The sequence below is a fragment of the Artemia franciscana genome, chromosome 19 (assembly GCF_032884065.1).
Source record: "Artemia franciscana chromosome 19, ASM3288406v1, whole genome shotgun sequence".
NCBI classification, from domain to species: domain Eukaryota; kingdom Metazoa; phylum Arthropoda; class Branchiopoda; order Anostraca; family Artemiidae; genus Artemia; species Artemia franciscana.
The window spans coordinates 14,154,566-14,181,135 of record NC_088881.1 but is presented as its reverse complement, the minus strand read 5'-3'; the positions used below and the strand labels follow the sequence as shown (position 1 = coordinate 14,181,135).

The 26,570-nt window shown below is 34.0% G+C and overlaps 2 protein-coding genes across 3 annotated transcripts in view; both read left to right on the top strand.

Moving 5' to 3' along the window:
• The window catches only part of LOC136039317 (actin-related protein 2/3 complex subunit 4), a 291,440-nt gene that overhangs the window by 148,097 nt on the left and 116,773 nt on the right, over nt 1-26,570 (top strand). The gene's annotated exons all lie outside the window — the stretch shown is intronic.
• LOC136039310 (protein disulfide-isomerase-like) overlaps nt 1-26,570 on the top strand; it is a 51,754-nt gene that overhangs the window by 545 nt on the left and 24,639 nt on the right. For both annotated transcript variants that reach the window (XM_065722920.1, XM_065722919.1), the window contains exons 2-6: nt 8,620-8,817; nt 10,334-10,467; nt 13,907-14,044; nt 19,014-19,244; nt 23,152-23,352. In XM_065722920.1, coding sequence (XP_065578992.1) covers nt 8,620-8,817; nt 10,334-10,467; nt 13,907-14,044; nt 19,014-19,244; nt 23,152-23,352 — 902 coding nt within the window. The remainder of the gene's footprint in view (nt 1-8,619; nt 8,818-10,333; nt 10,468-13,906; nt 14,045-19,013; nt 19,245-23,151; nt 23,353-26,570) is intronic.

The following is a 26,570-nucleotide window of genomic DNA, read 5'->3' as shown; positions in this document are numbered from 1 at the left end:
TTTCTTTTTGGGTAGCATGTCTTGTCTCTCCAATTAGGTATGCATAAAATGGAAGATATTGGAGAGACAAGACACACTACCTAAAAAGTAAAGACCTTTCAGAAAAGATAGAAGATGTTGAGTGGATTCTTAAACTCAGATTCAGCTAGAGACAACTTTAAATTTTTTCTATGCCTACTCCTTTTCTTCTATAGGCCTAATTAGTTTAACAATAGCCTACAATACAATATGGGATAGTAAATTAGGGCAAAAAGTGTAAGTATTGCTGCTTAAAGTTTTAAATAGAACAGCTTTGGAAAATTGTTTAAAAAAAACTACTCATGGCATTTCTCTGTATTTGAACTAATTCTTTATATGGCTAATGAGAGTTTGAATTTTTTGGCAACAAAATTGCCAATTTGAGGTATCTGTTGCCCTTTCAGACAATTTTCATAGCTGACAGCCTTTGTCCTGGGGGCTTGAAGGGTGGTAGTCAAATGAGAAAGCATAGTTATTATCCTTTGAACTATTTTGGACAATTAGGCTATCTCAAAATTTTGATTTGACACTTGGGGGAAATGGAAGAAAAATTGGAGGAAAGTAAATTTTCCAGGAGAGTTTTTTTCCAAAATTCTAAGCTACTTCCTTCCACATAATTGCATGTATACCATTTGGACAATCTAGAGAGCACTGATTTTGATCTCTCTACTATATCCAAATTTGAAATCCCCTTTCTCACCCTACCCCACAATCCCAAACCATTTCAACTCAACCCCTTGAGCCATTATCAAAATGTGGCAAATCATAGGCCTATATTTGATAACTAGGGTATACATGAAGTCTTCTAATTAATTCTTGAATTTATGCTTAAGAGTGTATTTCAGGTTGTGCCAAAAATGTAAAACAGCCATGGACACCCTTTCCTCAGCCCACCCCCACAATCCCTATCTGTTTCAACTCAATCCTTTGAGCCATTATCAGGACATTGCAGATCATACATTTAGAAAACTTGGATATGCATGAAGTCTTTTAATCAATTCTTGAATTCATATTTATGAATGTAGGCTATCCTTCATTATGCCAAAAATGCAAGACTTCCATTGTGGAAACTAGAAGGTAACTGATTGAAGAATTTCCAGCTAGGATTAGACTTTGGCTTGAGATATTTCATAATGTTGTTAAGCTGGAGGACATTGTAAGGGAAAGGGATTTTGTAGGCTTAAAATTGTATCCTGAATCCAAGTATAACATTCATTTGCTTTAAAAATGAACTTTACCCCCCTTTGCCTTGTCTCTCCCCTAATCTAAAAATATATAGGCCTAGGCTCACTCTGAATTTCATAGGGTAAAAAACTAGTTTGCAGTTGAGCATCTGCTGAAAAAGAAGAGTTGAATTTTCTAAAACTCAAAACCTTCAAATCTTGGTACCAAATAGTAATTGATGAGAATTGTACATATCAATAGATAGCTAAAAATTGAAGCTTCAGTATGATTATTACTAGTTATTTAAGATCAAACACTTAAAATTATAAAGTAAAAAATCAGTATAGAATTCTCACATCTTGTCTACCAAATAGGAATTGAGAAGAATAGGAATGAGCAATAAAAATCTTAGCTATACACCAGTATGTTTATTATTAAAATCATTTAAGATCACACACTTGAAATCATTAGTTTGTTGGCTTACCTATAAGGACCTCTTTTTTGAAGGACCTCTCTTATAATTCGAAAAATATATAGCTTATTGCTTGATATTTATTCTATCTATTGCAAATACTAAATATAATTCTTTTTTTTTTAATTTGCATTGAACTACATTTTGAATCTATCATAAAGAATTACACCAAAAAGGTAGGATCTTGTTACTAAACTTATTTTGTCATGTTGTAAAATAAGGGCACTCCAAAACCGATAAATTTTTCCAGAATACAGAAGAAAAGAGGCTTTTTTACTTTAGCTTATATAGATAAAATTTAATAAACCTAAATATTGACAGAATACATATCCCTACCCACATAATATGCAAATATATACCTGAAATTGTAAAACAAGAAGAAAAGGTATCATTTCCAAGGGTTCATAAAGGGCTTAGATTTGCAGTTCTGAGTAAAACAAATTTTACATTCAGAAAGAGCATAAAAAAGTTATAAAGTGTTATTCACTTTATTCAATGGTCAGTAATGGAAACTGCCTCAAATTTGCCAATTCATTACAGGCCTCAGGGTATAAATTTGTATATTAAGAGATGGGGTAAAGTTCATTTCCAATGCAAATGAATGTTATGCTTGAATTCAGGATTCATTTTTGATTCTAAACGGATGTCTATTTCTTAACTATCTTATATGTGAATTAACTGGAAAATTTACAGTAAATATTGGTCAATAAGGATGAAGACTGCTTGTCAGACTCATCCCATACTGCCAGCCCAAGCCTTTTACACTAATTTCTGTCAATTGCAGACTTAAAGTTTTAACTCTAGCCTAGGATATAATAATATTCTGACTAAGGAAATTCCATAGTCCCTAAAGTGCTTGCAATGCTATCTAGTCCTAATCAAGCTGCTAAGCCCTGTTTAGTTTTTGGAAGGCATTAATGATATACAAATAGCCATTCAATAGGGGAAAATTCTTCTATTTGACAGTGAAAACAATAACAAAATGTCTGGATATTTTGGTCACATGCTCAGTGACTGTCTTCAGTAGATATCTGTTGAGTATGGCCACTGTTGACCAAAATATCCATAGATCGTTTTATTGTCTTCACCATCAAATAAAAGGAATTGTCCCTTTTAAAATGTTATTTGTACAACATAGAAAGGCAGATTTGTCTTTGAAAATACTTAGGTATTAATAATAGAATGCTAATTACTTATTTGTGACTGAAAGTGCAGGATATCAGTCATAATAGTATATGACCTTGTAGAGCCAACTGACAGTGATAGTAATGACTCAGATGAATTTTTCTTACAGGAGCAAAAAGATAGTGTCCCAGGAAGAAATATAGTGTTTTAGCAGGTTTTAACAGCAATGGCTACAGGACTAAGGCCTTTCTGATATATTGTCAAACCAATACTCAGTATTGTCAGGCCAATATAAGGTTCAGTGTCATTAATCATTGTTGGAAAAAAATATCTGATTTTGGCTGATAAGATAAGAATGGCTGTGGTAATTATAGAGGCATTAGCATGGTTTCTTTGTATAGGCATATACTTTTTACACTCTGAGATGCTGTAGAAAAAGTTTTAGGACAAGGACAGTGCATTTTTATGAAGGGTATAAGAACATGTTGACCAAATTTTGTAGATTAATAATTGAGAAGTGCCTGAGTCATCAAACATATTTATTCTTTAGTTTTATGGATTATAAGCAAGTATTTTAATCATTTGATAGCACAGCTTTAGTGAAGCTCTTATCTTTGTATAGTATACTGGGCAAATACATTAAAATGATCAGTTCTGTATACAAGAATAATACTGCTGTGATCATGGGTGCTACTAACAATTTTTTATTTTTTTTTTGCAGGGGTGTTATAGATTTTACTGACTGGCTGATCATTTATACTGACTGTTTTCACCACTAATTAATATAATAACTATTTCTAATATGAAACTTTGCATTGCAATTCAGCCTAAAGATTCATATAATCTGAGGAAGAATTGATGCTTAGTTCCTTTTGCGATAAGAAGCAAATGAACAACAATGTGGTGACCTAGTGATGAATGAAGCAATATGTTAGGAGAAAAGTGATAACATGATTTATATACAAAAATATCTTAGATGTGAAAAATTGGCAAATTTAAATTAAAATACAGAGATTAAACAAAAAAAGAAGACAATACAACAATTTACCTTCAGTTGAAAATACAACTTTCTTGGTTTGGAAGACAGCCAGACTTTCAGTAATTCATCAGATTTCAGCTTGTCTGTAATGTTAGTCTTGCAGCATTTCATCCTAAGGTGATCCAACTGGTCATTGTGCATAAATATATCATGACCAGTTTCAGTTTGCCCAAACTTCACAACCCACTGGTATACTGACCAGAGAGTTGGGAATATTGATTTGACAGTGTTAATTTCATGGAATAGTCCCTCAAAGATGGTGCAAATTATGAATTTGTTGCTTTCAACCACAGTCCTGGCCAAAAAGTGTTTGAAAGCCTTTAGCTCTAATAGTAGTTCTGCAGGATCTAAGGCTTTTCCAAGAAATATCTGCATGACTTTGGAAAGGCTTTCATAGCTGTCATCCATTTTGCCCAGTAAACTTTGTACTGTGAAGATTGCATCATCCAAGCCATTCACTAGGGCTCTAAGGACACAACAGAGCTCCTTAGCATAGAACAGTTTCCAGTCATCCAGTGGGTTGGCTCCAGAATAAGTAATTGCCCCTGAATAATGACCAGACAGATATCTAGGATGTTGTTTAAGATGGAACTTATCCTTGGCTATTGCACCAAATTTTTCCATGACTGTTTTTGTTGCCTTTCTCTGGTTTAATCTGGAGAGGTTAGACTGGGTCTTTGTATCTGATCTGGGTCTTTGAGGGAAAGAATCTTAAGATTCTTCTTAAAAGAAGTTGCTTGAGAATGTCCAGCATCATGCCACCAAGATGGTTACCAACATGAATAAATTTCCATATGAAGAAAGACTACATCATTTGAAGCTGCCGACACTTACATACCAATGGAAAAGGGGTGACACTATCTTAACCAAGAAAATCCTCTCTAAAAATACCCTTCCTGGTCTCTTTGCACAGCCCTTGCATTCTGGTACTAGAGGACATTCTTTGAAGCTCTCCATGCAGCGTTCCACGAGTAGACATAGAAGCCACTTCTTCAGCCAAAGAATCATCAATATGTGGAACCAGCTCTCCAAAGGAACAGTTTCTGCTACTTCAACTGACATGTTCAAGTCCCACCCTGATAGGGTAGTGCTCTGCCAGGAGTTCCTTTACGATTGGGAAGCTGCAGAGACCTCCACAAGAGTCTAATCTAACAGCCACAATCAACACCAAACGAATTATTTTTTCTCATGGAGCATCACAAGGATAAATAATCCTTATATCGCTCCAAGCTGCAATTTAAGGTAAAAGATATTGCTTGTTGTCCAGAGTTTTTTGTTAGCAGTCATCAGATTGAGGTGTTCAACCACATGAGCATAAGTGTCAAAATAAAGTCAAAGCAGGTTATGCAGCAGTGCAGAACTTCAGCTTTTCTTTTATTATTTTGTCCTCATTCTGTTCTTTCAGCGCATGAAGAACTTCCACACTGATATCTAGGCTAGTCCACAATGCTGTCAAGCTCTCTGATCTGGATGTTCATCTCGTCATTGAAAAATTCTTCACTACTTACTACTTATATAACTTCACTACTTATTCAGCCCTTTCCAGTGCTTGTTTGTAAGCAATAACTCTTTTCATTGTACCTGTAAAAAAGATGTACAGTTCTTGTAACATCTCAAACATTTTCCAGACTATGGAACTGTTGCTGCATGCATTTTCCACAGTGAGGTTCTCTATGATTCATGCATCAAATGTAGTGTGTTAATCTTCCAAGATTGGTTGGACATCCTGTCAGACACTGACATATTGCTTGCATAATCTTAGCTCTGGAACATAAGTGCCTCTTTGATTATGCCTTCCTATTTTAAAACTTCTAGAATCTTGTTGGCAATTTCTTTACCTTTTTTTATTCAACCCTTACCTTGGCTAAAAGTCTCTTCTGGATGGTGCCATTGCAGTCAATATTCCTGACACAAATCTCAAGCCTTTCTTTGTGTGCACAGTATGGAGTAGTATCTGCAATAATTGAATACACACTGCTATTGTTTACATCAGTTACAATTGTGTTCTTGATTTTGTTACCCAGTGCCTCAATGAATTGGTTTTGTAAAACACCACTAAGGTAGTTCACCATATTCCTTTTCATCATTCTTTCATGCAACCAGTTGTTGAAATGTGGATTGCAGCAAGAAACAAGGTGAATGATTTGACAGAAATTCACCTTGCTGTCATTAACTATACCACAAAGAGCTATATGTTGTTTTCCAAGTGTTTTTACTATATATGTATGAACCTTGACCCCTTGTTGGTTTCTAATCAATTCCTTTTCTTGCTGTCTTTTCAAGGCCTTAAGTCTTTTCATCCTACATGTTTTCAATGCTGTGCTTCAGTTTGTCATAAACTGCCTTATCAGTTACTGCTGACTGACAAGCAGCACTTTCAAAATTTTCCTTTATCTTTCAAGGGTTTTCTGTCCCTTGGTTCATCATCTTGTTCCAGGAACACAATTTATTTTTAGTTGGTATAACTGCTAGATTTACCATCTGAGATATAATTTATGATGAACATCATATCAGTATATTCATGTTCTTTATTTAAACAAACGAAAAGTTTGGCTCCACCTTTAAACTCAGGACATAAGTCAGTAAAACCGCTACATTTACCAACCTAGATTGAAATTTCATTAGTCATTCGTATTTTCATTTTCTTTAACTGAATGGAAAACTGTAGCTGTAACTGTAAGGAAGAAGAAAAATTAGCGGCATCAGGAAATGTTATTAACTTTTTTTTTTACCAAATGGCCGAAAACACTAGGGGGGGGGGGCTTCCCCTACACCCCATACGTGACGGCCCTGGCTGTGGTTTAGGTAGGAAATGAGGTTGGTTACTGGTTTCATATTAAATCAGGGGGTAAGCAGGGTTATGTTCACATTTATTCACATTAATATGAATCATTTTGAAGGATTTTGTCTTAAGGAGCACAGGAAAAACAAGGGAAGAACTTGGACTAAAATAGGGAAGAAAAGCTTTCCTAGACTTAGATTATGATGATGATTTAAGCACCTTGAGGAAGATTTGAGCAAAACGAATGCACTTTCAGAGGCTATGCAAGTTGAAGGTGCTAGAATAGGTTTGAAAATTCTTTTTAAGAAGATTAAGTTGTTAAGGCTGACGTTGGATGATGAATCCAATCGTGACGTTGGATAAAAAAATAGAGAAATTGCTTATTGAGTTTATTTAAGTTGCCTTGCATTATGTCACTACCCCTGCATCAAGGAGCCAATGATGGTAGCTTTAGAGTATGTAGTCTTACTATACAGTGTCTCACCAAGTCCTGAGATACCCCTACTATATATCTTCAATCAGCTGTATATCACTTTTGTAGAAAGACCTGCTAGATAGATTTGAAAGTCATGGGCTGTTCTCACAAGTGCCTTGTATAATAAGTGCCTATGTAATAATGTTCTGATAAATCTAATGCTTACATTTTTCTGTATACTACTAGTGCAGGATCTTTATAGAAGTTTAGGACGTTATCTACAGGGACTTCGAGGTCTTTATCACTAGTACAAATTATTAGTGGTATGAGGGAGAATGTCAGGTTGTTTTATGCTGTATTGGTGCTTTGAATTATTATGACTTCAGTAAAATGTGACACATTCTGAAATATCTACTAGGTATTTTTGAAATAATATTGCTAGAGTTGGGGCAATTTCACCTGCTGCTGCTTTTAGCACATGAAGATTTATGTTATCAGGACCAGTTTTACTATTGAGACTGATGTCAATTGTTTTTGTTTTTATCAACGATATGTAACAATAATACAAACCATTTGCTTAAAGATGTATTATAGGCTTTGGGGCGGAATTTCTGCTGAAAATTTCTTAGGATTCATCTTGCTTTGGTCAACAATTCCCCCCTCGAAAATTACAGTAGAGTTGTTTAGTGAATTTCCTTAATTTATTTTGAGCTTTGACATGTTTTTGTAGTAACCTATTTATTTTTTTTAGTGGCATTCTTAAGTTTATTTGCTGTCAATTGCTAGCTGTCATGTATGGCAAGGGCTTTGGTATTGGGACTAGTTTTTCTATTTTGCTCTGTTTCTTAGTCTCTGATTATAGCCCCATATCCTGGATTTTTTTCCAATGCCTTTTGACTTCAGTTTTGAATATTTACTCCCAGTTGCTTTGTCTTAGTTCCACCTTGATTCTGTCATATTCTGTAAATATCTTGTTATTTTTTTTCTTGCTTTATGTCTTCAGGTGACTATTTTGATGACAAGGGGGTCACTTCTACCAATTGTGGCGGGATATAGTTTATCCTTAGGACCGTTTTGCTGTTGTTTACAATAAACAATTATTATTTGATACTGGTGTGGGTACAAAGATGATGAATGCAATCAGTATAGCCTCTGGAGGTGGTTGAACTACAGATAATAGGATTATATGGGAGTCCCTCTGCCAAAAACGTCAGGGAATTCGAAGTCTCATGGAATAATAAAATCACCTTTGAAGTTTCTTGTAGCTTTGTAAAGTATATTTGAGAGTGGTAACTCAGTTTCCGTCCAAGGGTGAGCTGATTGGATGGGCTTGGCATTTGTCTCTGTATTGGTCAGTAAGTTCAAGTCAAGAGTTTGAAAATGTATTTGTTTAGTGTTGTGAACAATTTAGGATATTTAAATAATAGTAAGACATGATTGAATCATAGTTTTTAATAACAAAGTAAACGAGATCACATTAGAATAAATTAATTGAAACTTCATTACTTTGGTAAATATGTCTATTCAGCTTGCTTTTTTAAGTGTATTTTTATAGTAGTTAATTTTTAATTAGTAAATTGTTGTATATTTTTTTCATAAACCAGACGCCCCATGGTGTGGTCACTGCAAATCCTTAGCACCAGAATATGCTAAAGCTGCACAGAAACTGGCATCTGATGGCTCACCAATCAAACTGGCTAAAGTAGATGCCACTGAAGAACAAGAACTTGCTGAAGAACATGGTATTCGGGGATATCCAACATTGAAGTTCTTTAGAAATGGAAAACCTTCAGAATATACAGGTTTCTATAATTCTTGCTTTTTTAATGGTGCATCTTGTAAAAAAAATTTCAATTTGCTTAAAATCGAGACTCCTTTCAATGGACGTGGTTAAGGGTGATTTTTGGTAGAACATATTAAAACCAACAATTGCTTTAATTTTGGTTTTTCAAATGATTGGAATTGTATTGAGATTTTTTTTTTTATTATTTTTTTTTTTATGTGTTTGTGCTGTTGCATTGGTGATTTCTCTTTATTATATATATATATATATATATATATATATATATATATATATATATATATATATATATATATATATATATATATATATATATATATATATTAGTTTTAGTCTATTTTTAGCAATAAGGATTTTAGTGATATTTGAGTGGCCCATTTCCGTTTCTGTAAATATTTTCTCTGTCTTCCTCTTTGGTATAGGAATTACACAATAATAAATAAGTTTTACTTTCCAAATGTTATTGACAAGCTGACTGGTTTACGCAAAATACTTTCAGAAACTGCGTATTGGAGTTTATATGTTTTTTTATGGCACTTGGTATCCACCATGTGACATATAGCAATCGCAAATTCTGTCGGTCAGTCAGTCTGTTTGTCTATCTGTCTGTGGGCCTGTCTGTCTTGGTTTTGCAAGCTTAGGCACTTCTGGGTAAGCTAGGACACTGAAATTCGGCAGGCGTATCAGGAACAAGACCATATTAAATCAGAAATTGTCATTCCCCGATTCGACCATCTGGGGGGGGGGGAGTGGGAGGGACGGATAAATCGGAAAATTTAGAAAAAATAAGGTATTTTCAACTTACGAACGGGTGATCGGATCTTAATGAATTTTGATATTTAGAAGGACCTCGTGACTCAGAGATCTTATCTGAAATCCCGACCGGCATCCAGCCTCTGATTTTCCTTTTAAATCAATCTATTGATTCTTAGAATTTTGCTAGGGCTCATACCATATGAGCTCTTGGCTCTTCCGGCCTCGTCACAAGTGCCATATGAGCTCTTAGCTCTTGTTTTTGTATATAATGTTATTGTTGATTTTCGTTTTTGAATCACATTTTTTTTTGTGTGTGTACGGGTTTACTCCAATGTTTATCTTGTGATATGATTGGGTTATAAATTAACATTATTATTACTGGAACTAACCCAATGAAATTGATCCGAAGTACTGTCCCTCATGTTTTCTAATTTGTGTGAAATATATACAAAGAAAGCAGTTCGTCACCAATGCTTTTGTGTAGCTCATTGAACTAAAAGTGATTCGTTTTTCTCCTTTTTTATGTTAGGCTACAAACGAATGTTGTGATTGTTTTTATTATTATTAATGTATGTGGTTGTTTTTTTTTTCGTATTCTCAACATCCCTCCTATGTTTTCAATTCAGTAAATTAATTGATAAATTAACATGGTTGCCTAAAATTCAACTCCAGTTTTCTGTGTTCATTATGCTTCTAAATTCAACCTTGTTCATATTTTGATTGTAAAACACGGATTGTTTATAATTGAATATCCTTTTAAGGTGGAAGAACATCTGAGGAAATTGTTAATTGGCTCTTAAAGAAGACTGGACCACCTGCTGTTGACCTGAAAAATGGAGACCAATCAAAAGCGTTCATTGAAGATAATGAAGTAGCTGTCATTGGTTTCTTCAAGGTAAGCTTGGTATATTTTTGTCCCCTTGCTTTGTACATGAAGACTGAAACAAGGATAAAATTCGTCTAAATTTACCTATAAACAATTTCAAAGAGGCAGCTGTCTTTCTACTAGGGAGAGGTTAATGCAAATTAGCAAAGGTATACATAACTGTGGTGTCTTGCCTAGGCAAAATCAGGGGTTGTTTCTTTAGCAGATGGGGAGGGGGGTCAGAATAACAATAAATGTCCTGAAAGTCCTGGATTTAGCTAGAAATTCTTAAAGGATTCAATACCTTAAAAGATCACTCTGTCTTGTCCATTATAAAGTTTTTAGTTATTGTGGGTTAATGATGTAGAGTTGATGGGGCGGTCTTGCTGTAGCTTTTAGAGCGGGGATAAGAGATCTAAATAAACGAAAGGAAACTAACAACCGATACCTACTTTCCCAGGAATCTTAGAAAAACTGTTTAACTTTTCCAGTATTTTGCTGGAGATGGAGATATTCAGCTTTAAGGCTTCATAGGTTCAGGAATGGGCAGTTACTAGTAAATGCTCTAGCATTCTTGCTAGTAAACCACTAAAATCAACACAAAAATACCATTCAAGGAATTTGGTAGCTTTGGGAGTTCCCTGTGTATCTACCCACTTTGATTGAAAACCTTGTAAATAAAGGGACGAAAGTTTTTTGTTCTAAAGTTTCAATCACATATCGTCAAACCACATATTTTCATTAGCTCTCGGGGGTGGCTAGTCCCCTGGGAGAATTTGCTAATGGGTCCTTTGTCTTTGAAACAGCAGCCGATTCTGAGTTTCGCAAATGAGTTGAAGGCAAGGCCGTATCCAGAGGCTTTAGGGGGTTCGTATATGAAGGCTTTAGGGGGTTCGTATATGAAGGCTTTAGGGGCTTCGTATATGAAAGAGGCTGCTCCCTCATCAACGTTCCGCTCTTTACGCTAAAGTTTGACTCTTTCTCTCAACTTTACTTTTTAAAATAGGGAAAAACTTTAGCGTGAAGAGCGGGGCGTAGATGAAGGAGCAGCCCCTTTCAGATACGAAGTAATTTCTTTTGAGCAATGGTCAAAATTTGTAACTTTTAACCCCTCCCACGGGGACTCTGGGGGGAGTAAGTCGTCCCCAAAGACATAGTTATAAGGTTTTTCGACTATGCTAAATAAAATTCTCAGAATTTTGATCTGGTGACTTTGGGAAAATAATTTTCTGTGGGGGGGGCCTAGGTGCCCTCCAATTTTTTGGTCACATAAAAAGGGCACCAGAACTTTTCATTTTCGTTAGAATGAGCCCTCTCGCTACTTTCTAGGACCACTGGATCGATATGATCACTCCTGGAAAAAAAAACAACAAATAAACACGCAAATAAACAAAATTTCACATTTTTGTAGATAAGATCTTGAAGCTTCTACAATAGGGTTCTCTGATACACTGAATCTGATAGTTTGATTTTCGTTAAGATTCTATGACTCTTAGGGAGTGTTTCCCCCTACTTTCCAAAATAAGGAAAATTTTCTCAGGCTCGTAACTTTTGATGGGTAAGACTAAATTTTGATGAAACTTATATATTTAAAATCAGGATTAAAATGTGATTCTTTTGATGTAGCTATTGGTATCAAAATTCCGATTTTTAGAGTTTTGGTTACTATTGAGCCGGGTCGCTCCTTACTACAGTTCGTTACCACGAACTGTTTGATGAAGTGCAGTTTTTCGTTGATAATATGCTTTTAGTGATTTGGGAATAACACGACTTTTGTGGAAAGGTCGAAATCATCAAAGCCTTGTCTTTATAACATATTCTAGAATGGGAGGTTAAATTAATAAACAAACGGAAGGGAGGGGACATGAGGCTTGGACTCTCCCTGAAATCTTCACATTTAGGGCACCTCTTATTCCAAGTATTATATAACATTTTTCATTATTATTCTTCCCCCTACCCCCATACCTTCAAAAATTTCTTGCGTATTGTGGTCAGTTTTCAACCAAGTTTATTCAGAATACAGAGTGCTGCTCGTAGTTGTTAGCCAATTGGCCAAATATTTATAATTATAAAAAGTTTATTACATACATTTTTGTGTTTCAGCATATTTGTTATAATACATACCCTGTTTTCTTTTTTTTTTATGAAATATTCATGATTTTCAATGAGCAGTTCAGCTAAAAAAATTTCTTGGTGTGCAAGGAATGAAAATAATGACGATTTATTAATTTTGTATCAAATAAGAAAAACGAATTATGCAAATGAAGAATAATCGTATCCAATTTTTTGATTAGATTTTTCAATTTCCGTGAGTTTTCGTGAATTTTTCGAAAATTTATTGAGTAGCTTAAAAACAAAAACAAAAAAAACGGTGAGCAATAGCTCATCGTTTTTCAGAACTAAATCAGAACTGACCAAAAATGAAATATAGTCCTGCTTTAAGTTTTGAGGTCTTAAATTGATACGTTTAATTCATTAGGGTTTGCTAGGAATACGGTTTAATTCTGTCGCGGCTCTTCGTCAGTTAATTGGGTAGCAGAAGAAAAAGGAAAATAATTCAGTTTACTGTGGGATGCATTAGACTTGATTTTTTAACTTTTTGTTTCCTAGTCTCGAAGTGGTTCAAACTAGTTTCAACGAAGTGGTTTTACAGTTTGTCACAGCTATTGTTTTTGGAGGGGGGGGGGGGGTAAAACTTCTTCCCTGATTGATTGGGCTGTAGTGTCAAAAGTTTGAAAAGCACTGCTGTAAAGGGGGCCACCGATTTTTTAGAGTTAGGACAAGAAGTTTTTGGGTCTCTCTAAAAAACCAAACTAAAAACACCCTACACGTATTTTTAAATGTTTTGAACGTGTTTTGTTGCCAAACCCTTTTGTGTTGATCTTTTGGACAGTTTTACTTTGCAAGAAAAGAGTAATTGTTGAACCATAAATGAAAACCTTGAAGAAGGCAGAGCTTAGGGGTAGGAAAGACATTTTTCTTGAAACTTGTTTCGATAGAAATTATCATTATCAGTAAAAGCTATTCAAATAGAAAATCTCTGAAAACAGTTTGACTATGCTAATTTTTTTTTTTTTTTAACTTCTTATTTTGATAAAATGAAGCCCTATAATAGTGAAAATAGAGAAATGGCTTTAGTTTTAGTTTCCCTCATAATATTTATGGGATAGGTTCAAACAAAAAAAGTTTATGAAGATGCATGCCACTTATATTTTTGCTACCTATTCAATAAAACAAAATGGATTCTATTTATATCACTGAATATGATTCAAATGAGATAATGCAATATAATAAATATTCAACAAAATGAAATATTTTATTTTATTTCTCACCTTTGTTCTGTATGGATAACAAACTAATTTTTTCCTGATTTTAACAAGTATACAATGGTGGCTTCAGATTAGAGGTGTATTCAGTATAGCAGGCAGCCAAAGCTTTGTATACACCCTGATTCGTTTTATGTTTTTAGGATCAATCCTCAGAAAAGGCCAAAACATTCCTCTCTGTAGCGGCTGTTTTGGATGATGTCAAGTTTGGTATTACATCGGACGAAGAAGTATACGCAGATCATGACGTTAGTGATGATGCCATTGTCCTCTTCAAAAAGGTAATTTTACTAAAAGCTTGTTAAAGAGAAGGCTAAAGTTTAGTTGTTTCCATATATTTTTTTCTAATCAATATTTTTCTGTGCTTGTTTCAAAAGCAACGAATCTGCCTTATTTTATTGTTCTTTTTGGGTTATTTTGCTGCTCATTTTTATGGTAGGCACATAATACATAAAAGAACACAGATCCACCCTTCACTACTATCACTACAACTACTACTAATAAGTCATTGTACCGCTAACCCATCTGAGGCCAATATATCCGCGCACCCTTCTCCTCCACTGTGTTCAGAACGTCACTCTACTCCCTTGCATACAGTTCTCACTTGCTTTAAATCATTCATTGTCACCTTAGTAAAGACTTGATGTTTTTTTGTTTGGTTCCCATTGGATGGCTGAAAATACCTTATCAATAAAGCTTAGCCTAGTCACCTTGTCTTTATTTTACTATAGCCCTAGACATGAGACGAGCCAAGTTTTTCATTAAGCTTGTTATTTGTCATGCAGTTGCTCAGACAATTTCTCTGAAAAAGATTTAGCATGTATACCTGGACTTTTAAATGTACGTTTCAGAACCATTCTGAATAATTGTCATTGCTGTTGCTGCTAATATCTAAATATTGATTCGGAGACTTATCGTCCTATTCTTGAAAAAAACCACCAGTTCCAAAAAAAAAAAAAAAAAAAAAAAAAAAAAAAAAAAAAAAAAAAAAAAAAAAAAAAAAACTGCACCGTAGCTTATTCTTCACTTTGCATCCTCATTGCATTCACTTTCCTTATTTATAATAATATCCATGTATATGAAGCAGTCCACTCGGTCAATTCTTTTGGAACCTATTATCACCTTTTAATCATTGTTTATTCCCAGTTTCAGCAACTTATCCTTTTTAACACTAATTTTCAAAGCATTTTTGCATCCTGAACCCCTAAGCACCCAAAAAATCCCATCATTTGCGTCCTTGTATCCTGAACCCCCAAACACCAAAAAATCCATTCATTTGTATCCTTCCATCCTGAACCCCCAAACACCGAAAAATCTATTCATTTGTATCCTTGCATCCTGAACACCAAAACGCCCAAAAATCCATTAATATGCATCCTTGCATCTCGAACCCGCAAACACCCAAAAATACCCCCCCCCCCCAAAAAAAAAAAAAATCGTACTAAACTCGTTTGCATGATCTAAGTTTATGAAAGTTTTGTCTTTGAGTATTGTATTGGGGATAAATAGTTTTTCTAAAGGAAGGAGATCAAGGGAAGACAGTTACATTTGAAGCAGAAATTTGTGGGGTTTGATGAGGATCCTTCGGACCACTCTTAGAAATAAATTTCCCCCTTGAGTAGGGTCATCTTGTATAGGAAGTATACATGCTTAGGTTTCAAGCAAAAACTAAAATTTAAAAATGAAAATTTAAAAAAACAAAAGAAATGGTGAATTTGATATGGCTCATGTGTATGCTTATTCATTTTGAATTTAAATATTTTTCCTTTTTTTGAACGGTGTATAGACCACTCCTAGACTCAGAGGATAACGTAAAACAAGAGGATAAAACTAAATGAAATCGAATGTCTAAAATAAACATTTGTAAATCAAAGTACAAAAAGAAGAAAGTAAAAATCCTAACTACATCAAGGATTTTAATTTTAACTTCCATTTAGGATTTCATTTTCAGTTTACTTGCCATTAGGTAATTAAAAGGTGTTATTTTATATGCAATTTTTCATTGGATATGGGAGGGCTCAAACCTCTTCCTGAAATTAATTTTTATTAGTTATAATGAGAGTAATTGTCAAAGGAAGAATCATCGACGAATTGTCATTAAAAGGAAACCTAAATGAATTGATTGTCAATTCCTGGCAAGGTCAAGCTATCAGTTGCAAAATTAAGCATCTCTCCTCTTCAATTGACTTTTTAACGCCTTCCTCAAAGATTAAATACAATCCTGTTTGGAATTTCCGAATTTGTCTGATTAATAGGAAAATTTATTTAGCCTAGTGGATAGAAATGTCTTGTTTTTGTTATTGCTTTTCATAGATTCCTAATAAGTGATTTTATACTTGAGACAATTATCTCTTCCTCCACCACAAGTACTTACAGTACATATTACTTTTCTGTGTTCTCTAAACTGACAGATGTTAAGTGGTTTTGAGGATTTGAGTAATGGAAAATAACGATTTATGTATTAAGACTTTAAAGTGTCCTGGTAAATCAAATGCATCGCAAAGGGGTGTCGAGGAGACTACTGTGGTGTATCTAAGCATAAAAGAACATGGAGTAAAAACGCAAGCTCATTGTTGTAGCCAAAGGAAGTCTTCGGGGTCTTTTTGTATAAAATGTTTTATGAAATGTTTATGAAGTGCTGTAAACCTCGTACCATGTACAGGACACAGGTACTGTAAAAATAGGGGGGGGGGGTCAGGTTATCAACCTAAGCTAGAAATAATAAGATGAAATTAATTTGTTCCTTTGGTATATTTTATTCAATAAGTCAATAGAGAAATTGCTTTTGTTTGAAAAATTGAGTCACAGATTAAGAAAATTAATTGTTGCTTTGGGTGCTATGGGATGGGCAGATTTCAGTGGAAGAATTTTGAAATATTCCCCATTGTTTTAGTTCCAAAAATCCACACGATAAAGAAAACTTCTTTTTGCGAAGTAAGATTGGATTTTCATTCCATTCTGTCAAAAATGATCCAAAGATATTTTACTGAATTCTCATGATTCACAAGCTTGTCGCTAACGTTTGGTTTCTTTTACCAAGGATGATAATTTTTAGACCGAGTCCTCCATAAAGGTGGATTTTCTAAAGTTGAGGTTATACTAGTTGATCGACTACTACTTATCAGTTTTTGCCATAAAATGGACTTCTGTTTTAAAAATAACTTCTGTTTAAAAAAAAAAGTTTTTGCCATAAAATGGACTTCTGTTTTAAAAATTTCTATCACAGCATGGTTGTCGAATTTGAATTTTAGGTCAACAAGCTCTAGTAAATATATATATATATATATCTGTTGGGGTGGCGCTTCGCGCCACCCCAACACCTAGTTGGTGGGGGCTCTTCGTGTCCCCCCAAGCCCCCCCCCCCGCGCGCGTAAGTCGTTACGCGCCATATTAGTTACGTGCCATTGTAGTTGTGTCCCTATGTCCCACCTGTGAATATAGATATATATATATATATATATATATATATATATATATATATATATATATATATATATGTTTTTAACTACGTAAAACTTGCGAATATACAACATTCTTTGCTGTTCCATTGTCTGTGCATATAAATAGATAGTCAGGTTTACCGACTCTTGAACATGCAACATATAATGGTCCATAGGAAAACAATCCGTATTCAAATCTATACCTCATGATTCTAATGATTGCCCTTGAGCTTTGTTGATGGTGATTGCTAATCGACCATTCCCTGTGTCGCTGTCGTCATCTATATATCCCCCTGTGCCCCCCGGCGTCCCCTTTGTAGTTGTGTCCCTGTGTCCCGGTCGCCATTTATATTCCCTGTGTGCCGGTCGTCATTTGTGTCCCGGTGTCCCAGTTTGTGATTTCTCTTTGAGTGTCCCGGGCGTCATTTATATTCCTTGTGTCCCGGTGTCTTACATATCCCCTTGTGTCCGCCGGCGTCCCCGTTGTAGTTGTGTTCCTGTGTCCCGGTCGTCATTTATATTCCCTGTGTCCCGGTCGTCATTTGTATCCCGGTGTCCCGGTCTGTATATACATTCGTTTTTTTAGTTTTGTTTTTCTCCTTTATTTTTCATTTTTTTCCTTTTTTCTTTTTTTTTTCTTTTTTAGTTTTTTCAGTTATTTAGCTTTTTTAGTTTTTTTATTAGTTTTTAGTTTTTTTCTTTTTCTTTTTTTTGTAGTTTTTACCTTTTTTTATTTTTTTTTTACTTATGTCCTGGTCGTCATTTATACTCCCTGTGTCCCGGTCGTCATTTGTGTCCCGGTGCTTTGTTGATGGTGATTGCTAATCGAACATTCCTTGTGTCCCGGTCGCTTTCTCTTTGAGTGTCGTCATTTATATTCCCTATGTGCCGGTGTCCCGGTCGTCATTTGTGTCCCGATGTCCCAGGCTGTAATTTCGTCAGTCGAAAACATGACGTCAGTCAACACACAAACATGACGTCACCTGACAGACCCACACACACACAGACAACTTATTTATATATATATAGATATATATATATAATATATATATATATATATATATATATATATATATATATATATATATATATATATATATATATATATATATATATATATATATATGTATGTGTTTGTGTGTATATATGTATATATATAATCATCGAAAGAACGTGACATTCACATCAAACATAATTCATTGTACGAAATACACGAAAGAAAAGTCAACACTTAGTTAAAAAGCCGAAAAGAAAAATTAAATAGATAACAATAAATTAATGAAAGTATATAAAAAAATATGATGAGTCAAAACTTAGTAAAAGAGTCAAAAATAAAAAAATAAATAGATAACAATAAAATAATGCCTAATTTTCCTGGCTATTATATAACTCAACAAAACCCAGAACAAAACTCTTCCGATATCTTTCATGTTTAGCGGAGATTGCAGTCAGTTTGGATATTTTCTTTGAAAATTATGAGCTATTTTTTTCCTATATAGATTTGAAAGTAATGTTTACATACAGAGCAACGCAATATAGTTTTCCTTTTAAATTTTTATAAAATTACTTAAAGTCTCCCTGGGCAGTCTTGGATTCAGGGTGGGTGGAGGGGCTCTATGCTAGTGAATTGAAAGGGAGGGATGACTCTTTTGCATATATACGAATCTGTCGATGTAAAAAAGAATTTAGAAAATTGCACAAATGAAAATGTATGAAATAATTCCAGTTTTTTGTTTTTAGATTTTTTTATTTTAGGATTTGAACTTGACGTCTTTGTTTTTCACTGAAAACATTTTTTTTCCTTTTTTAGTTTGATGATGGACGAGTCAATTTTGATGGAGAGTGGACAGAAGATGCTGTTAAAACCTTTGTTCAAGGTGAATCTCTGCCACTTGTAGTCGAATTTAACCATGAAACAGCATCGAAAATCTTTGGTGGTGAAATTAAGTCTCATCTTCTCATTTTTGTCTCAAAGATATCCGAACAATATCAGAAAGCGTACGAAGCCGCAAAGCAACTTGCCAGGGACTTCAGGGGAAAGGTAATTATATATATATATGTATATATATGCTTTGTTCTTCTTTGTTTGATATTCTTCTGTACTAGGGTCCATAGGGATTAACTTCTGGGTTGTACTGCAGAAAGGTAATTTTTTCGTGATGCCATTAGGAAGAAGGCAGTGCAAGCGCAACCTTTGTTAGAAACTTGTCATTCTAGCGTCCTGCACGTTTTAATTAATTAAAAATAAGAATCTTACCGAAGTGAAGAGCGAAGATGAAACTTTAAGCGAATAAATACATTTCTTCTCAGTATATATAATGTATATCTGGAATATTGGTTTGATTGAAGTGACTCGTAATATTTTTCTAAAGTTGTAGAATTCCGAAAAACCGGCGCTTGACTAAAACTGATCTTACTTGAGGTATTGAAAGAATTAAAATTATTTATTAAAAATGTATTAGTTTCATATCCGGTGTTAACTAATGAGAGCCTTTATACTAGTTTTTGTTTTTGCAGGGTACTTGAGGACTTTTCTGCTCCTAATCGCATTTTTGCTTTCAGTCAATTGCTAGTTTTTTAGAGTTCTACAAATTTAGGGAAATGTTAAGTTTCTGATAATTTTACTTCCAATAAAAAGCTGCTTTTCTAAATTGATTTTTTAAGGTTTTTTAAATTTACCAACTAAACTTTACACTGAAATTTAGTTTCATGCTAATAAAACTAAAGAAGTTAAATAATTTTTTTTTGTTTCAAAAAGACAACGAATTATACATACATAGGTTTTACTTCACAGTAAAACTCACAGTTTTCTAAAGTTTGTAATTTTGTCCTAAAAGAGTCCCATTGGGATCTTGCGATCTTAGAGAAGTTGAAACTAAATAATCATGTTGTTTATGAAATACTGCACTTTATGAGATTTTTAGGACATTGTAGGACATTCAACGAATTTTATATGTTGTTAATTTAATTTGCAAAAATCCATAGTATTACTATTGCAATTTTACAGCTACATTATTGCTAAAAATTTGGAGCTTCTAATAAGAAGGTATATAGAAGGACCCAAATTAATTTGCAAAAAAGTGTGGGAAAAAATGAAAAACAAAAGTGAGCAAAATCGTCAAGATTTAATAGTTACAAGCTACAGCCCAATAGTTTTATTGTAAGTGAACTCTAAAGAAGATATAAAATTTTAATATCTTTTTCTTATTGATTTAATCCAAGTCTTTTATTCTATATGAGTACATTTCTGTGTTGAACCAGAGACAAACAAGAAGAGGCAGTCGTGAGCTCTTAAGGTATAAGTATTTTCGAGGGGTTTCAGGTTTTTTTTGCAATTATCATAAATTTCTTTTCATAATAAACCTTTACTATGAATATTAAGTGAAAGGATAGTTAACATTTTAAAATCAGCTTCGAAAGGTAATTTTTTTCATTAGAGAGTTTTTTGTTTTTCTTAATGTACGTTTTAAAAGTGTCGGGTACTTTGAGGTTTAACTAGATCTTTACTAGTTTGCTTATCTTACTAGATTTTTTATCTTAATTATTTATTATTATTGTTATTTATTATTATTTTCTTTATTTTTGTTTTTTATTAATGTAATTTTGTTATTTATTGTATATTATTTCTTTGTTATGTATTATCATTGTTATTGACATATATACTATTAGTTTGTTATCTTTACTATTTTACTATTAAAGTATATCTTTACTAGTTTGCTTAAAGGGTATTTGACCATTTATATTTCTATGGTACCATTTTCATGCTTCCCAGCATTTCTACTTTAGAAATTGTACCCAAAAATGCTATTTTGGTGCTATGTGACGCTTTATAATGAGGTTATCAAGATGAATTTACAAAAAACACATTAATATGGTCAAAGATTTAAAAATAGCTATTAGGCATCTTCCTACGATCTTGCAGTAGAGAGAGATATTTATTCTACCAAACAGCGGCATCAGTATTAACAGTCATTCCGAGAAGTAAAAAACTTATCCGAGGAGATGGCAAAAATACACTAAAATAATACAACACAAACTAAATAATAAAACTAACACATATCGCACATACATAAGGCAGAAACTAACACATATCGCACATCCTGATCGGCACTACGAATCTTACAACTAAACAATTCCAACTTTTATATTATAATCATATCTCAAAAGGCCATAATTATTTATTCAACCCCCCCCCCCAAATAAAACAAAACAACTGAAACTCATACTTACTAAAAAGGATTTATTCAATTGCTCTATTAAACAGAGACATATCACTAATATTCTTTTGGATTCCGATCAAGATGGTTCCAATTTCTAATCCCCCTATGAAGCACAGAAGCGTCAACCAGTCAAAACAACCAATGAGGTTAACAACCAATTAATCTCTGTGGAAGATCGAGTTCCATAATCGCGGACCAAGGATCTCGAATTTGCTAAACTAACAGAACATAAAAGATTTGTAAGCTACTACTAGTGCCTGTCAGTCCACAATTTATGAAACCTATTAGCAGGATGGGAGGGAGAATATACAAGATGAAATATTTTAAAATTACGGTTTTCGACCATTGAGATTTTAATGGCCCTCTTCTCAAGCTCCCTAGGCTTTCCAATCTAGATATGGCACAAAAATTGCCATTTTTAGTGCCACATATCACTTTCTGACGGCGTTATCAAGACGAATAAAAAAAAAAAACTTCGATAAAAAAAATTAGCTTTTAAATGGGACCTTGAAAAGACCATCTATGATGTTGCAGCTATGGGGAAAATCCATAATTCTTTTCTGTACAGCAGGCTCCGTGATTTATTAAAGAATTGTGGTTGAAATGCTATTGTGTGGATCTTAAAGTCCCTGAATATTTCGTATTTAGAAGGCTTCCACTTAATTTCATGAAGCTTTTTCAGCTCTATAAAAAGCTGTTGTTTTTTCTTTGTCCTTCTGTTATTTTACTTAATTCTATATAATTCCTTTGTAAAATAATATTGTCACACATGGAAGATTTAGAAAAACTACAAAAAATATCGGTGACCTAAGAGGTCTAACACTGTTTCATGTGATGATATGTTCTTATTTACTTTTTTTTTTCCAATTGTAACTTTTGGATTTGAAAGTTTACTGGTCTTCTATAAAATAAAAAGAAAAAGAAAGAAATCCCCTAAAACAAACAGTCCCTTGCATATACGCAGGGTAGGTTCAAGGCTCGAGGCAATTTATTCGAAGATTTTTCTTTAGAGGGGAAATCAAAAAATGATGTAAAATAGAGCTAAAATCACAAAATGGAAATTTTGATAAATTGTTTAATTGATTTGAAGGCTGGTAAATCTGCATTTCTCTTTCTCAAATAAGCAAATATAACGAATCGATTATCAGAAAGTCGCCCTTAGAATTTTACTTATTCTCTTCATTTCGGGCAAATGATAAAAAAAGAAGCTAAATAGAGCATTGATTTGGCTCACCGACTTCAAGATTTATCGATTACCCAAGTGATGTTAACATTGTTTGGATCTGCTATAGCTCGAGGTAAGTTCTTACAGCCATGGTAATTAATGAAAAATCCATCGAAAATTATGGAACTAAATTGGTTATGAGTCTATTAAAGAGCTGATGTCTTAATTAAAAGAATAAAATAGACGATATGTCAGTTACTGCTAAAGTGGCCATGACAATTGTGCCTTAACTGTACAGTTGTACCTTGGTTCTGTTTCGATGAAAATTCAGAATGACGGACTTTTGAATTTTTTTTTATTTTCGTGGTAAGGAATGGCATTTCCAATCAACTGAGACAGAGTTTCACAATTAGTCGAGATTTAGTTCTTTTCTGTTTTCTTCCATTGGTCATGGCGAAATATTTATGCTGTTTATAGGCTATTCGCCTTCTTCTTTTATTAACGTTTCAACGAATCTTGCCTATGAAATTCTGTTATTAGTCCAATTCTTGTCTCTATTTTAGCTACTATTTGTGACCGTTGATACTGAGGAAGAAGACCATCAGCGCATCATTGAATTTTTTGGTATAAAGAAAACTGAATTACCTACAATGAGACTCATTAAACTTGAAGAGGATATGACCAAATATAAGCCTGAAAACCCTGAGCTTACTGCGGAAAACATGAAGTCCTTCGTCCAAGCTTTCCTTGATAATAAGTTAAAGGTAAGATCCGTCTTTTGCGTCTTCTCTCTTTCTTTCTCTGTCTCTCTTTCTTTCTCTTTTTAATATGAGCTGTGGTCAGTGGCATCAAGTCAGGAAAATTTAGGGGGAGGGTTAATGTGAATTTTTTCTTCAGCTAGGGGAAGTAGGGCTGGAGATAACTTGTCTTTTTATTTTCGATGAAAATCTTGTTACAAAAATAACTACATGCCTCTTCGTCTGTGTAATTGTTGCAAATTCACTTTGACATCAACTGATTCGTATGTATTTTAACTAAGTCCACCCTTCTCTCCTTGAATCTGCCAGTACAACCCCCCCCCCCGTCCCTTGCTCTAAATCCAAGACTGTTCTAGGAGATAACGATTTTCTGAATATTTTAACCAAGTGTGTATCCCATTCTTCTGTATGTAGATATTACTTTAAAAAGGGGCTGAGATGACGTGCAAAACAATACTGCCTGTATTGTTCCACCTTTTCTCGATTAATCAAATCCAAAATATTTATAGAATTCTCTTTTCTAAGTTACCGAGATGTAAAGCTCAAACCTTAATATTATTGAAATTATAATTCACCTATGAAGAGATCACTATTTGTACTGCTACTACTAAAAACTCACCGCAGCACCAATCCGCCTGAGACCAACACAGCTACGCACGCTCTTCTATCCCTATCTATTCAAAGTTACCCTCTTTACACACTCCCAGGAAGTTCCCATTTTACTAAGATCGTTCTTAGTAACATCCTCCCACCCCAACCGCTGAGGACCTGCTTTCTGTTTAGCCCTAAATGGTTGGCCGTAAAGGACAATATTCGGCAATCTGTCCTCCTTCATCTGCAGAACGTGCCCTAGCCATCTCAACTTGTTTTTTCATTATAGCCCTAGAAAGTCGAGTTGAGTCACAATTTTCGTAGAGCCTTTTGTTTGAAATACGGTCAGTCAGCCGGGTACCCATAACAACCCGCATGCAATTTCTCTGGAAAACATCTAGCAAATCTTCATCCGCCTTTCCGAGCACCCATGCTTCAGAACCATGTTTGACTACTGTCATCACTGTAGCTTCCAATATTCTTTTCATGGTTTGTAGACTTATCTTCCTATTCTTCCAAGCCTTTTTTTTTGTTTATCAAATCCGAAAAAGGAAAAAAAATGCAAAAAATAGAGAGATTAGAGAATTGAATAAGAATTGAGTATTTAATTAAAAAAAAAAAATAGTTAGAGAAACTTTAAGAACAAAATGCGTCACTGAATTTGGTTTCAATGTGCCAGTTATCAACCAGACATATTGCCCAGATATAACACATGTTTGCTAAAATGTTTTAGCAGCGCATTCAGATAAAGTCATATGAACCCAAAATGCATTGTAACGCTTCAGCAAAGTTTTGTTTTTTAGTCCTCGTTGCTAACTGAATCAACGAACAATTTTAGAATTAAAATTGTCCTTTGAAATTATATATCAAAAAAGCATAAAAAACTTCACTGTCTAAATAATTCACTGTCTTATTAAAGAATTTTACCCGTTTCTTGTATATTTTATTTCATTAGTAAGGACTTTCGTTACCAAGGGTAGGTTTCATTACCTTAAGGATATCGTCATCGATGTTAAACTCATTTATCATCAATATTCATTGTATTAAAGATAAAGGTGATATCGAGTTAAAAAGAAATTTTATGTATGTTGATCAGTAGCATAATCCACCCTAAAAAATATTACTTGTTGTAATTATAAAAGTATAATTATAGTCCGTTATTCAGAAAACATCCAAATTGATTCAATTTGTAGATACGGGGTTGAAACAACTGACACGCTTCTGAGATAGATAGGATATATGTAATTTGGGCTGTAAGTTTGCACATTAAGGGGGGGGATTGAAGTATAGCGGGGCTGCATGCAAAAAGTAACCTAACCTAACCAAAATACCAACTAAATATTTAATAAAAATATAGCTACAGTGCAGTTTTCCATTGAGCCGAAGCTAATTCTCTCCAAAATCAGACATCAACAAACCGGTTATTATCTGATATTGTGAACCAAATTCTTGGTGTTTTCTGAATAATGGACGAGTATCAATTATAATATAAAAATTGTAACGCAATCAGTAAAAATATGTGATAATTATAGTGTTCCTACTGAAATCAACCTCCAGCCCCATAGGGGGTCATTGACCCCAGTTTTACTATTACTGAAATACGGATTTTTTTTTTCTGAACCTTACAAGATTTGGTTTATTGTTTTTACAAGGTACTATTGTATCTTACAAGGTTTCGTTTTTTATGCAGAATTAGTGTTACCGACAATTTAGCGCTTCTGTTTATTAAGTTTTCTTTTTTAACGGTTATTTGATATCGGGAATTTCGTATATATACGAACGAAAGACATGGAATATCGAAATTGTGTAGATATTTTCGGCACAAAGAATCATAAACAAACCAGTTGCGTCAAATATATAGAATAGAATATATTTATTCACTACAATAGCCGGAGCTGGCATTAGCATGTCATAACAAAAATAATTTATACCTTCAAAAACACTCACAGGAAAATTTAAACAAACATTATATTAATCAAACATTAAATATTAGTCGCGTCTATATTATTAGAATGACGGGTAAAATATGGAACAAATGATTTGCGATATCTCTCAGTACTATAGGCTGAGCAAGTCAGTAACTGTGGACAATTCTTTTTTATTTTCGGAGTCTAGTAACTGGTCCTTCAGTTGGGGGGCTCACAAAGTTGGGTAGGAGACGACAATGAGTTGGGGAATTTAAACAATTTAGTCCAAATCTATATGTTAAGCCATGTCTACGACTATCAAGTGAGTCCAAATTGAGTTGTTTCAGTGCATCTTCGTAAGTTGAGTAGTTTTGTCCAAGTATAATTTTTACAGCTCTTTTTTGTATCGTCTCAAGTCTATCTGTTTGATCTTTTGTCAATCCCGGATGCCAAGCAGGGCATGCATACTCAAGAGAAGGTCTAACATAGCTGCAGTATACAGACTTTAAAACCTCAGTTGGTGTACCAAATCTTTTTAGGTTGGAAAATTAATGTAAAAGCGATGCGCCTTTTTTAGTCAGATAGTCAACGTGCGAATTCCATCTTAAATCATCGTCCAAAAGAATCCCAAGTATTTTAACAGTTTTCTTTGTTGGCAGTATGGAATTATGAGAAGAGTGGTTGTTACCCTTTAGGAAGGAAAACGTCATATAAGAGCTCTTAGTT